Here is a 13,917-nt window from a genome sequence, read left to right on the forward strand (position 1 = left end):
GCTTCATGGTCGAGCAGGGATTTGAATGCTGGTCACCCAGGTCCTAGTCTGGCACTCTAACCACTATACTACACTGGCTTTTCTGTTCATGTACCAACACAACAACATCCACACAGTCCTGTCCATGGTTCAAGTGCTACAGTGAAGTCCCAGGTTCAATCCAAAACAACAGCCAGACACACAAAGATCCCTAACAGCAGTTTTCATCCTGTTCCCAAGCAAACTAATTTGGGGAGGGGAAGCAACATGTATGAACTAGAGCGTGCACATTTTAACACTCCAGATTTAGAACTGGCCTGGAATATATATATATCAGCAAACACTAAAATTTTCACCCTGGATAACAAAGTCACACTTCTTCAGGATACTTTTTTTTTTAATTCCCTGTTCTTGCAAACCTAATTTGCACCCAACAGCCCTTAGTGAGCTAAAAGCAACAGAGCTGATGTGACAGCTAGGAACTCTCAGTCACAGAGCTAGGGTGCACACATGAAGCAAGACCCCCTCCCTTCCTGCTGTTTGGGTGGCCACAACGTGGACAGGCCAGGATGGTTTAAGAACAGCCTGCCAGATCAGGCCCGTGGCCCATCTAGTCCAGACACTTGTTTTCCCAGTGGCCAACCAGACGCCCCAAATGGGAAGCCCGCAAGCAGGATCTCAGTGCAACAGCAACTCTCCTCTCTGGCCACTGGTTTTCAGAAGCATACAACCTCTAACGCACAGAGCACCATCATCATTGCTAGTAGTGAAGTTCTCCAAACCTTCTTTTAAAGCTATCCAAGTTGGCGGCCCTCACTGCCTCCCGTGGGAATGCAGTCCACAGTTTATCTACGTGCCGTGTAAAAAAGTCATTTTGGGGGACCAGGACCTCCCCCCCCCGGCACGCTAGCCTCTCCTAGCAGAGCCGAAGGAAATCACCTCAGAAAGGACACCGCAGAGCCAGAAATAAGTGCAGAAAAGAGCCACCAAAATGGCCAAGTGGTTGGAGCAGCTCTCCTGTGAGGAAAGACTCCAACTTATTTGGGATTTTTAGTCTGGGAAAAGAGGCGAGTGTGCGGTAGGGAGAGAGAGAGAGCTGTATACGTTAATGCAGCACTCCTCTCTTGTAACCGTAGATCCCAAACAGAAGGCAAAAGGAAGGACTTTCTCGTGCAGCGTTGGAATTCGCTCCCAAAAGAAGCTGCGATGGCCACCAACTTGTACGGCTTTGAAAGAGGACTGTGTGTGTGTACTGCCTTCAGGTCGACTGTGGAAACCGGATGCTGGACCGGATGGGTGCCAGACCCTCGGGCAGGCCGCTGCAGACCTGCCTCTGTCTTCTCCTCTGTCGGCAGGTGCAAGTCATCCATCAGCCACTGGAGCCGAGCAAAGGCGAGAGAGTTTTGGCAGGATCCCTCAAGCCCAACCCTCGCAGCAACGCGGCTGAGTTCCCTCAAGAGCCAACTCCTTTAAAAGCAGTCTGGAACGACACAGCTAGGGGTGAGGCATATGGTCGTATGAGACAAAATATCGTCTTGCCCGTTATATGCCCAGTCGATCACTGTACCCTTGCAAGTGAGGGCCTCCTGCAGATACCATGCCACTAGGAAATCCGTTCCGCACAACACAGGAAGCGGACCTTTAGTGTAGTGGCACCAATCCTTTAGAATTCCCTCCCCTTAAATATTAGGCAGATAATCTCTGTTATTTTTTTGGCGCCTACTGAAGACCTTGCTCTTTCAACAAGCCTTTTAAGCAGAGACCTTCATCTCAGTTTGCATTTGTGCTGGAACTGCTTTCTAAGGTGTTTTCAAAGCTGTTTTTTTTTAAAGACATTTTTAAGATGTTTCGTTTTAATGTGTTTTTAAACATGTTTTGTTTTAACATGTTTTACAGAGTCTTGTTTTTAAGATGTTTTGAACCGCTTGCTGCCTTGGGCTCTTACTGGGAGGAAGGGTGGGATATAAATTTAATTTAAAAAATACGCATGATAAATAAATGAAGGGGAACCAGCCCAGGAAGATGGAGCATGCGGCTACTCCCATTGGCTCGCCTTTGCTGCACCCTACACCAGTGTTTCTGAGAGCTGATAGAGGGCAAAGGGGGTGGCTGTCAGCAGAGCAGGGCTCATGGAGGAAGGAGCAAGGGCACAGGATAGGCAGAGAATGCTGCCAGGAAGGTGATTAGAGTGGGTGGTGACCAGGGGTGTAGTCATACAGGGTCTCGGGGGGTCTAGACCCTTTACTTTTTTGGAAGCAGGGTCCCAATGTCTCCACCATCCTACAAGCCAATCAGCGTGGAAGGGGAGTGTGTTAGCCACTGAGAAGAGTCTTCTAGCATGCTTCCTTGTCCTTTCCTGAGGATTGGAGCCAGAGTGAAAGGAGGTGAGTCAAACACTGAGAAGACTCTTCTAAGTAGCTAACACTCTCCTATTTCACGCTTATTGGTTCCTAGGCATTCTCAAGGATCTCATTCTCAACCCCACAACAACAACAAAAATGGGGAGGGGGCATGGCTGTGATTAACAAGAAGGGACCCTGCACTTCTGAATCTGCCACTGCACTACTGTTGGTGACTACCAAGCTGGGCCGCAGGGACTCTTTGCCTTGAAGGGAGCCATAAACACAGACTTGCTGGGGATGCTTGAGGTCAGCAGAGGTGGACCCGGGGAAGGGACTGGGCCTTCAGGGACCTCTAGGGGCTAGACCCCCAAACTGTAGAGCATGGCCAGTTAAAGGAGCACGTGTAGGAGATGACTGGGGTATGGTGTCTCTTTGGTGGGAACCGGAATGGACCCCAGGGTGCCTCAATGTGTCCCTTCCCCCCAGGACCCGCCCCACAATGGGCCTTTGGCCACATCCAGCAGACAGGATCAGCGAGGCAGTTCTTTAACCAAGCAACTTTTACAAAAATGCATTGCATTAGGGGGAAACGTGTGTAAAAGTGAATACATGAGTGAAAATGTACAAAAATGCCTTACCCAAAATGGCTTGCAAAAACGTGTTTATTCTGAGAAAGCTGCACTAGACTGCTAAAGCGTTTTCACGAGGATTTTTTTTTTTATAAATTGCAAATTGACACAGATGTGTGGAGAACTGAATGTCAGGCTGGAACCTGAGTGACCCAAAACTGGCAGATCTTACCATCCCTAGCTGGGAGAGATCCCTCCACCCCTAAATGCAGCCTTGGAGAGCTGCTGCCAGTCAGTGCAGACAATATTGAGCTAGATGGACTGATGGTCTGACTTGGCATAAGGCAGCCTGCTGCGGTCCTGCAGTTGTGGTCCCGAACAGCTTTGTCTGCCTTCAGCCCCGCTGCGCACAAGTGCTGACGGGAGAGTTGGGATGCCCCTAGCGCGCCTCTCCCCCGTTCCCCCCCCCCACACTCACCAGAGACGCTGCAGTTGGCATCGCTATCGTCATCTTCAGCTGGGAGGTCGCTCTGGCCGCTCTCTGTGGCGCTCAGCCCTCCCCCTCGCTCACTGCCTAGGCTGCTCTGACTCTCCGACAAGATGCTCCCCAAGGCCCGGCTGGCGCTCCTGCTGGGGGTACGGGCCGTTTCCCTACTGGACACTGTAGGGAAAACAAGGGGGGGTAACCTCTCAGCTGGTGTACACAGGTCCGTCTCTACAGGACCCTTCCATCTGCATCAGACGCAAAATAAATAAAAGTGGCAACCCATGAAAGAAGCAGGAATGTTTTAAAATGGGCGATAAAGCTTTTTTCTGTCGAGGGCCACATTCCCTTGGGGGTAATGTGTCAGGGGCCACATACCGGTGGTGGATGGGGGTGGAGTCCAAAGCGAGTGGGGCCGTCCTCTTTTTTTTCTCTCTTTCCATTATCCCGTTCTGTCTTTTAATTGCCCCTCTCGCTTCCTTTTCACTTCTTTGCATCCACCTGCAACCAGGCTGAGAGCCACAGATTGCACAAACCAGGACAGACAATGCATACATCCAGCCTACCCAAACTGGCAGCAGCTCTTTGGGGGGTCTCAGGAGGTCTTTCCTGATCCTTTTAACTGGAGGCTGCCAAGGATTGAGCCTGGGGGCTTCTGTGTGCAAACAGATGAAAACCTCTCTGCATTTTTTAACGTTAGTCAAAAGCTGATGTGTCAAGCCTAGCAGTCGCGTCTCTCTCCAGCCGCCCTTTACAGGGGTTATTTTTACAAGCCTTTTGTAAAGATTTTGTAGTCCAAAGCAGAGGTGGGCAGCCTTGGGCCTGGGGGCCAAATGCAACCCTCCAGACCTCCTCCAGTGACACACAGCCTCACCAGCCCTGCTGAGTACCCTCCGTGAGTGTTTCTGTCCGGCTAGAAAGTGTCCTTGAACTCTGATCACGCCTCTTGCTTCCCTGGATGAAGAAGGGCATGTGAGCGTGTGTAGAAACTAGCCTACTGTACAAAGGGAAACATTTACACTCGTTGCTCCGCCCACATTTCCCTCTGGCTCTGCCCCTCCCTGGCATGTGGCCCTCAGAAGGCTGCTCAGAAGGGAATGGGGCCCTCAGGCGGAAGAAGCTTCCGACCTGGTGTGTTAAAGCCAGAGCTTGGAAAAGTTACTTTTTTGAACTACAACTCCCATCAGCCCAATCCAGTGGCCATGCTGGCTGGGGCTGATGGGAGTTGTAGTTCGAAAAAAGTGACTTTTCCAAGCTCTGGTTAAAGCCTTGCACTTTCAGTTGCGATGAAAGGCTCCTATGAACGTACCATTTTGCTCGCTCATGTGCGTGCGCGCACCGCCCAACCCCGAACAGCTGCTTTCCTCACCAGATTCAGCTTGGTGTTTTCTCATCTTGAAACCCTTCGAACCTGCAGCTAAGGACCGGTCATCCAGGCTCGACAAGCTGAACTCAGAGTCGCTGTCGCTATCGCTAGAGACCACTGTGGGAGAGAGAAAAGCCCGCAAGATAAAGTATAAAAAAGACTGCAAAATAAAATATTCAAATCCCACCCCAACTCCCCAAAGGCCTGTGCATCCTGCGTCTTCTTGGCCGCTTGTTGACGACCCCAGGGGGTCATGACAGTCAAGGCCCTGTTGAGTGGTACTCAACAAAGTGCAGAGGACGACAGAACTGACAGCAAGGCCTCCTCCATCCTTGTAAGCTTCAACACGCAGGCAGGTCTGCATCGGATATTTGGGGCCCAGGCTGTTCAAGGTGTTGTCAACGTAAGTCCCTTGAATTGCACTCGGAAGCATAGATGTCAAAATATGCCCTTATGTTCTTGCAACACCTCTCAGGAGTTCGTCAGAAGAAACTCCTATACATTTCTTTTTTTGGAGGGGGGGGGGAACCTGGACATTAAAATGTTTTGAGCTTGGTAGCCCCAAGGTTGAGAACATCAGAAGAGCCTGTTGGATCCGGCCAGTGGCCCATCCAGTCCAGCATCCTGTTCTCACAGTGGCCAACCAGATATCCCAAAGGGAAGCCCACAAGCAGGACTTGTGCACAAGAGCAACTCTCCCCTCCTGCAATTCCCAGCAGCGGGTACTAAGAGACAGGACATAGCCACCATGGCCAGTAGTCATTGATAGCCTTTTCTTCCATGAATTCGTCTAAACCTCTTTTAAAGCCATCTAAATTGGTGCCCATTGCTGCCTCTCGCAGGAGCACATTTCATAGTTTAACTATGAAGAAGTCCTTTATTTTGTCTGTCCAATCGGGCAAGTTGAATCCCACAGCTGGGATCCTGAGATCTTGAAAGATGAGGGGGACCGTTCCGTTCTTCCACTCCAGAGCCTCAAGGCCATAAAATACGTTCAAGCTCTGGGGAATCATGTGCTGCACATTTTGAACAACAAAGCATGCAGTGACTGTTTTGGGTTTTTTTAGGTGGCTTCTGGTCAATTTGGACTCCTTTTTGAAGGCAAACGATCCAAAATGCAAGAGTGGATTGTGCCAAACGCGGGCCTGATTTAACATCACTCTCCTCCTTTGCTTTCTGCAAACTCAACAAAAGAAAAAGAGGAGACGGTGGGAGAGACACATGCAGACATAAAAACGAACAAGCCTCAATTTCGCTGACACAAATTTGAGGGTGCTATTTGAACTGGTAAATTATTCCCACTTTGCGGCGAGAGAGAGAAAGAGAAGATCTGCAACCACGTCTGCTATTTAAACACCATGTGGGGGGGGGGAATCTAATTTAGCTGCCAGCTGTTTGACTGGGGAGATTGGGGGGGGGATGAGGAGGTAAAGGGGAAGAGAGAGAGAATTGGTGATTTCCTTTTCATTCACAAAGCCATTTGACAATAGGTGGACAACCCGGATGCCCTCACGCCAGGGCCCAGAGTCAAATTCAGAGCCCACCTGAGCCCTAAAACCTCTTCTGAAGCTGGGGCTCAGGCCATATAAAAATAGAGAATGAACTCGCTAGCATCTTTCTGAGTCATCTGACAGCCACTACGGCATTAATTCCCCAGCGACGGGCCAGAAACAGGCTGCTGTGTCCGTCCCAGCGTTTCTCTGCTTCATGTTTTTCCGCTCACTGCATTTCCGCACAAGTTTTCACCAGCATTTTAAGCACAGGTTTTTGAATGCAACATTTCCCCAACAATGCTTTTCTTACATTACGTTTGCCAGTATGTACATTTTTGGCACACTTTCCCCTAATATATGCACTTTTGTCAGAGCTTGGAAAAGTAACTTTTTTGAACTACAACTCCCATCAGCCCCAGCCGCTGGCTGGGGCTGATGGGAGTTGTAGTTCAAAAAAGTAACTTTTCCAAGCTCTGACTTTTGTACACTTTTCGGGAGACCAGTATTACAAACTTTGGAAAAGTGTGAATTTCGAATGTCAGCTGCGTTTCGGTTCACGTACGAGGAACATAAGAACCCAGGAAGCTGCCTTGTACCAAATCAGAACATTGGTCCACCTAGCTCAGTATTGTCTACACTGACCGGCAGCAGCGCTCCAGGGTTTCAGACAGGGAGTCTTTTCCTGCCCTACCTGAAGCTGCCATGAGGGACTGAACTTGGGATCTTCTGCATGCAAAGCAGATATCCTGCCACAGAGCTACGGTGTTCTTTCAGGAGCTGCAAATTCGCATTCAGTTTCTCCCACATCACTAGTTCTGGCACAGGAGGGCTCGTTTGTCATGAGACAAGTTGGGTCTTTTTTTTTTTAAAGTCTCCTGGGAACTTCAGAAAGGCTGCTGTGTCTCTGTATGATTCACCGGTCTGGCCCTACCTCCTTCCAATCAGCCTCTGCTAGGAGCAGGTCATGGTGTCCCTGCTACACCCAGCAGAGAGATGGCAGCATAGACTCAATCCCAACTTCAGTCAAGGCTGCCTGTCACCTCTCTGCAAGAGTCCCTGCTCTGGGCTTGCCCAGACCAGTGGCTTGTATGAACACCCAGAGAGGGTGGCTCTTCCAAGGGCAAGTGACTTCTTAACACTTACATGCCCCAACAGCAAATTGTTTAGTTTAAGTTGCAACGTGCGCTTTCACATTTAAAATTTGGGAGGGGCAGGGTTGGGGCTATACCTTGCCTATCAAAAGTTTAGGAGATTCTGCATCGCTAGAAAACATTCTGTCTGTTGCAATTCATGCGGCGCGAAGATGTTCAGGAATACAAAAGATAACACCAGGAACTGTTATGTTGCAAAGAGCTGGAGTACCCCCAAAGCCACATGTTGATGCACAGGACAGACAGACCAAGGCCACATTCCACATCATACTTTTATTCCACTATTATTCCACTTTAAACAGTCATGGCTTCCCCCAAAGAATCCTGGGAACTTAGTTTGTGAAGGGTGCTGAGAGTTGCTAGGAGACCCCTATTCTCCTCACACAGCTACAATTCCCCGAGCAGTTTAACAGTCAGCCCTTTTCCCCAGAGAATTCTGGGAATTGCCAGCCTGGAAGGGGACTATGGCTTTCCTAACAACTCTCAGTATCCTTCACAAACGACACTTCCCAGGATTCTTTGGGGGAAACCATGACAGTTTAAAATGGAATACTAGTGGAATAAATGCGTGGTGCGAACATGGCCCAACTGTCAACACAGCAAAATGGTTGTCAATGTCGTTGGCACACACCCCTCCCCAAGCAATAAATCAAGGAGAGGCTGAGCCCTAGAAGACTGGTGGGGGGTTTCCCTGGCAACGGCCAGGAAGAGCGAAGACTCACATCAAAGCAGCTGTATAAGAGTGTAGATGTACAGCGCTACCCACAATTAAGGTGGGACAGATCTGTCAGGGTTGGTTTCTGTCAGTTGCTTATTTCGCCAGACTTTCTCATTTCCAGATCAGTTTGCTAACTTACTTTTTTTAAACTGCACGTAAGAATTCGCATACGTTCGGGTCTGCATTTCTCTCAATAGTTGCAAGTGATGTCCCTCAATATAATGCTTTTTGCACACATTTTCCCTTAAATATATATGTGAGCGTGTGCATGCTGTTCTGTTCCTATTCTTTTAGGGTTGGATAACTGCGCCGCAAAATTCAGCGACGCACAAATTTCAAAGAGTTCGGGAAGTGCAAGTTAGCTCGCTGTGCTTTCAAATGCTTTCTTCCGCTCTGTTAGGGCCTCTATAGTGGCAGCACCAATATTACGGAACCCCATCAAGGTCAGGTGGCCTCAGCTTCAATTTAGCCCCATCCGCACTCAATATTGACAGCAGTACAATACCACTTTAAACAGCCAATACCACTTTAAACAGACCCCCAAAGGATCCTGGGAACTGTACCTTGTTAAAGGCGCTGAGAGTTGTCAGGAGACCCCCTATTCGCCCCTCACAGAGCTACTGTTCCCAGAGTTCCCTGGGGAGAGGGATTAATGGTTAGACCGCTCTGGGAATTGGAGCGCTCTGAGGAAGGTTTGTGAGCGGCCAGAGAGCTGCTGTTAGAAAACAAGATGGGAGACTAGATATTAGGAAACTCGTCGCTCTGCAGATGTACATGTGTCTCAACCGCCGTCGGACGCAGCCACGGGTCCTCTCCCCCTCCGCGTGTGCATTCATTCATGCATGCGCACTAGCTTTTAAATGCGCCTGGTTGCTTTACCTCATGAGTCAGCGCACATGCCTGCTATCACCCAAGCTGGCGTGGGGGCATCAACCTCCACCGCCAGCCTGGGTGACGGCAGGCATGTGCGCTGACACAGAAGGTAAAGCAACCGGGCGTATTTACACGAACGCCGGCTGCACCCACGTGCGGGGGTTCCTTTTGCTGGGAGAGCAGAGCTCCTGCCCTGCAGTCTGCACCACCGTCCGGTCATGATTCTCCAGGAATCGCAGAGAGGGACCTCCACACACACACACACCAGCAACCAGGGCCCTTGGCAACTGCACGGGGCTCTCAGCCGCTGAAGGCCCTCAGGTTATCCCACCCCTGGACTAGATGGATTCTGGTTCTGATCCAACAAGGTCGTTTTCAGGAAGAAGAAAAAAAATGGGAAAGTTCAGGTTTAAGTCCACTTTGGAAAGCTCCCATCAGCCTCGGCTAAGCCACTGTCTCATCAGCCTCAGTTTCCCCAAATGTAAGACAGGAAGAATATTGACTTCCCCTTCCAGGTGAGGGCCAAAGAGAGGAAGCCATCAAGGTTGCAACATTTTGTCAATTAATCTATTAGATCAATCTGGTTTATTTTAAAAAAAAGCAATAAGGCTGCAATTCTGTTTATACTTACCTAGCTAGGAGTAAGTACCATTGAATTCAGTGGGACTTACTTCTGAACAAACGCACAAAGGGTTGCAATGTTGGTCTGCTAAAAGGGTTCACTAGATGACAAAAGGTAGCAGATTTTTTTAAAAAAACAACAACCAGTGCTTGAAAGAACTGCAAATGGACAGCATCACTGTAACTTCTGAAGAGCCTGGTCTGCTGGATTGGGCCAAAAGCGGCCCGTCTAGTCTAGTCTCCTCTTCTCACAGTGGCCAGGCAGATGCCCCAACGGGAAGCCTGCATGCAGGACCCGAGCGCAACAGCAACTCTCCCCGCTTGCGATGTCCAGCAACTGGGATTCAGAAGCATCGGAACACAGCCATCATGGCTAGTAGTAGAATTTGTCTAACTCCATGGACTTATCGAACGTCTTCCAAGTTCCTTTTGCCCGATTTTTGGGGAGCCCCCCTTTTCTCCCAGACCCCTGCGCTACCATCCACATCATTCAGCAAGGTCTCCTGACCCCCTCCGGGGCAGTACTTTATTTTATTTTATTCGGCTGCTACAGGCCAGGGAATCAAAGTTTGATTACCTTCACTATACATGCTTAACTCAGCACCCAACCCACAGAAAAAGATGCTTGCAGCTTCAGAAATATTGTTGCTAACCATATGCAAAATCAAAACCGATTGACTTTTTAAAAGAAGAATCCACCTCATAGGCAGAGCCGGGGCCAGAGGGTGGCCAGATGGGGCCCTGGCTGACAGCCCCTGCAGCCTAGAGGGTGGTACTCCCCCTTCTGTGATCAATGGCAGCACGGGTCCCGCAACCCGACCCAGCTGCACATCGCAGAGAGGGCGCTCCCATGCACCCTTCCCTAGTACAGACAGTGCGGGCTTCAATAAGCGTGCCCACACGCCCCTCCTACCATTCCAGTCAGTGTGAACGCTGTGGGTGCTGTGTGCACATGCCTTCCATCACCTAAGATGGCGGAGGGGGCTTCCCTAAGAGGCTGATGCCCCCGCCGCCATCTTGGTTGATGGCAGGCATGTGCGCTTACACACATGCGTCATTCACAAAACACGAGAAGGGGTGTGGCATGCAAGCGGGCTTATTAGCCCCGCGCCAACAGCACCACGGGCCTGGGGCAGGCTAGTGCCGGCCCTGCTTACAGAATTAAAACATTTATTCAAAATCACATCGCAGCCCTAGAAGTGGCCGCTGTTGCCTCCACCCCATCTGGCAACAGAGATGGGAAAAAACTGACCTCTTCCCCAGGCCCAGCTGTAAGAGCGATTCGTGGAGGCACCCTTAACGTCCAGCATCGGCGGCTCCAAGTGGTGAGGCCTCAGGCGCGGTTCATGGACTTTGCTGCTGCTTCTCAAGGGCAAGATGTACTTTGGAAGGCCTTTGTAGAACCAGGCGCCGGATCGCTTCCAAACCTAAACCGGAGCAACCAATAATCAGGGGCGGCGAGGGGTGGAAGGGCCTGTCCATCCCAATTCTCTCTGTTTCTCATCTTTTCATCTTAATCTGGACCTTCCCCCTCTCAAATTCAGTTCCATGCTTACGAAAATCCCTCAGCGTTTCAGTGCAAACGTCTCCTAATAAACACGTTTGTGTATACACGGTTTGACTAACGTACACACAGAGCTTGGAAAAGTTACTTTTTTTAAACTACAACTCCCATCAGCCCCAGCCAGCATGGAGTTGTAGTTCCAAAAAGGAACTTATCCAAGCTCTGCGTACACATCCTTGCGAGCAATTTCTTCAAATATCATGCGTTTTGTATGCGATTTTCACTTTTTTCATTTTTCATTTGTTCATTTTTTTATGCACGCTTGCCCAATATATGGGGGGGGTTTTTGCAACTCTGCATGGTTGGATAACTGCGTTGCAAAATTTGCAAATGTCAACAGATGGCTGAGTTTTAGTTCCGCTATCGTTTCAGAAAGTGCGAATTTGATCAATTCGGCTTCAAATGTGAACTGAATCGAATTTCTCGATCATCCCCAGAGGCAGCTGGTGACCGCCAAGACAGGCACCGGATGCAGTGCCACTTTGCGGTCTCCTTCTCCCCACCCTCCTCCCTTGTGAAGATACCGTTGATACTTAAGCAATGGAGTAGTACAGTGACTAGCACCGAACTGAACTCAACCCTCCGAGGTAGGTTAGGCTGAGAGACTCTTGCTTTTAACACACCGCCAGCTTTTTCATGACCTACTTGGTAGCAGAAAAAGGATGGATTTTTTTTAAAAGGGAGGGGGCAGCTGAACTATCTGTGAACTTGCAAAGAAAAATAGCCTCCTATTTTGTGCGGCTTTGAACACTGCAAAAGCAGGACGCCAATGTTCAGAAAGAAAAACGGCAAGACAATCCTGCTGGAGACTCACCTCTCTCTGCTCACTGCAGATCTTACAGAACCAGACAGGGCGCTTCTGGGTGTTCAAGGTTTCAATACCACATTTGGTGCAGACTCTCTGGGGAAACAAGATGACAAGGGGTGGGGTAGAGGCAAGAAAACCATTAAGAAGCACAAAGGCACAAGATCCCATCGCTGACACCTACACTGACCTTCCCAAGCAACTGGATCTGGGAGCTGCCATTTTAATTCCCCACAATACATTGCTCCTCCAGAGGAAGGATCACCAACCTTTTTTGGGCCAGTGGGCCCACGAGAAAGTGCCATGGGCGCCAGTGACAAAATGGCTGCTCGGGGTTGTGGCATAATACAAAATGGCTGCCACAGGGCCATGGCATAATGGCTGCCACATCTAAGAGGGCATAAAAAAGAGTCGGGACCACAAAATGGGGAAAAGAGCAGCGCGTTCACTCACAAAGAGAAGCTTTCTACATCTTCGCTGTTCAGAAGAGATGGCATCCAATGAAATGTGGTCAGGTTTAAAGGGAGGGTGCTCCTTGTAGAAGAAACTGAGGCCCTATCAGTGTCACACCACTTCAAACAGCTATGGATTCCCCCAAGGAATACTGGGAACTGAAGTTTGTTAAAGGTGCTGAGGGCTGTTAGAGGAGAACCCCTATTCCCCTTCCCAGATCTAGAATTCCCAGAGCTCCCTAGGAAGAGGGATTGATCCCTAAACTACTCTGGGAATTGTAGCTCTGGGAGGGGAATAGAGGCCTCTTAACTCTCAGCACCCTTTTTTACAAACTACAGTTCCCAGGATTCTTGGGGGGGGGAAGCCCTGTCTGTTTAAAGTAGTGTAATACTGGTTGACATGTATAGCACCGATGGGGCCTGGACCAGTGTAGACAGGTAGATTAAAGAATCTTTCCTGCATTGTGGATTTTTGAAGAGATATTTACTGAAATCTTTCACGGGTGCCATAGGAGGAACTAGCAGGCACACTGGTGCCCATGAGCACCGTGTTGGTGGCCCCTGCTCCAGAGCAATGTGGGAAATCAAAATGGCGGCTTCCAGTCATCCATCACTGAGGCAAAGGTATGCTGCCACAACATCAGAACCCACCAGAGGGGCTGCGTTAGGTCGGGAGCTGACCGTGCATTGGAAGAGCAGACCTTGCCTCCAGCCTGACAAGATGACACCCTATGGGTGGAGGGAGAATTACTGGTTCCGGGCACCAGCTTGCCAGCCACAAGAGCCCAGATTGGCAAGGGCGGCTATGACATTAAATATTTATTTATTTGTTTACTTGCTTAATGTATATCCCACCCTTCCTCCCAGAAGGAGTCCAGAGTGGCAAACAAAAACACTAAAAGACCTCTTAAACATCTTAAAAAGACATTTTGAACAAATCATCTTTCAAGACAGCTTTAAAAACGTCTTAAAAAGCAACTCCAACACAGACATAGACTGGGATGAGGTCTCTACTTAAAAGGCTTGTTGAAAGGAGGAGGTCTTCAGCAGGCACCAAAAAGATAACAAGAGATGGTGCCTGTCTAATATTTAAGCAGAGGGAAATGATATTTCAAAACCCTGACAGGGCACTATAGCTCTTCCTAAATATTAAATAGTAGACAGGCACCATCTCGGTTGTCTTTTCAGCGCCTACCGAAGACCTTCCTCTTGCAACAAGCCTTTTAAGTAGAAACCTTTCCCCCAGTCTGCATATGTACCTAAAACTAAATGTTTCTAAAACATTGTTTTTAAGGCATTGTGGTGCTTTCTCCTTTGTCTGCGGCCCTGAACTCCCTTTGGGAGGAAGGGCAGGATATATAATTTAATAAATAAGACTATTAACCAATTCTCCTCAGCCTGCAGGGGAGAAAAAAATAATAAAAGACAGCTAATCCACCGTGCTCGAGACAGGCAAATTAAGAAGCATTTCAAAAGAGAGAGATGCAAAGGGAAAAACAG

The 13,917-nt window shown here is 49.2% G+C and overlaps 1 protein-coding gene across 6 annotated transcripts in view; it reads right to left on the reverse strand.

Moving 5' to 3' along the window:
• The window catches only part of RPH3AL (rabphilin 3A like (without C2 domains)), a 54,579-nt gene that overhangs the window by 7,612 nt on the left and 33,050 nt on the right, over positions 1–13,917 (reverse strand). For 5 of the 6 annotated variants that reach the window (XM_061605322.1, XM_061605324.1, XM_061605319.1 and 2 more), the window contains 4 exons: positions 11,975–12,061; positions 10,849–11,023; positions 4,684–4,857; positions 3,369–3,551 (listed from right to left, as the gene is read on the reverse strand). In XM_061605322.1, the coding sequence (XP_061461306.1) occupies positions 3,369–3,551; positions 4,684–4,857; positions 10,849–11,023; positions 11,975–12,061 (619 nt within the window). The remainder of the gene's footprint in view (positions 1–3,368; positions 3,552–4,683; positions 4,858–10,848; positions 11,024–11,974; positions 12,062–13,917) is intronic. The other variant, XM_061605323.1, reaches the window with a different exon arrangement.

The sequence above is a fragment of the Rhineura floridana genome, chromosome 21 (assembly GCF_030035675.1).
Source record: "Rhineura floridana isolate rRhiFlo1 chromosome 21, rRhiFlo1.hap2, whole genome shotgun sequence".
Taxonomy (NCBI): Eukaryota; Metazoa; Chordata; class Lepidosauria; order Squamata; family Rhineuridae; genus Rhineura; species Rhineura floridana.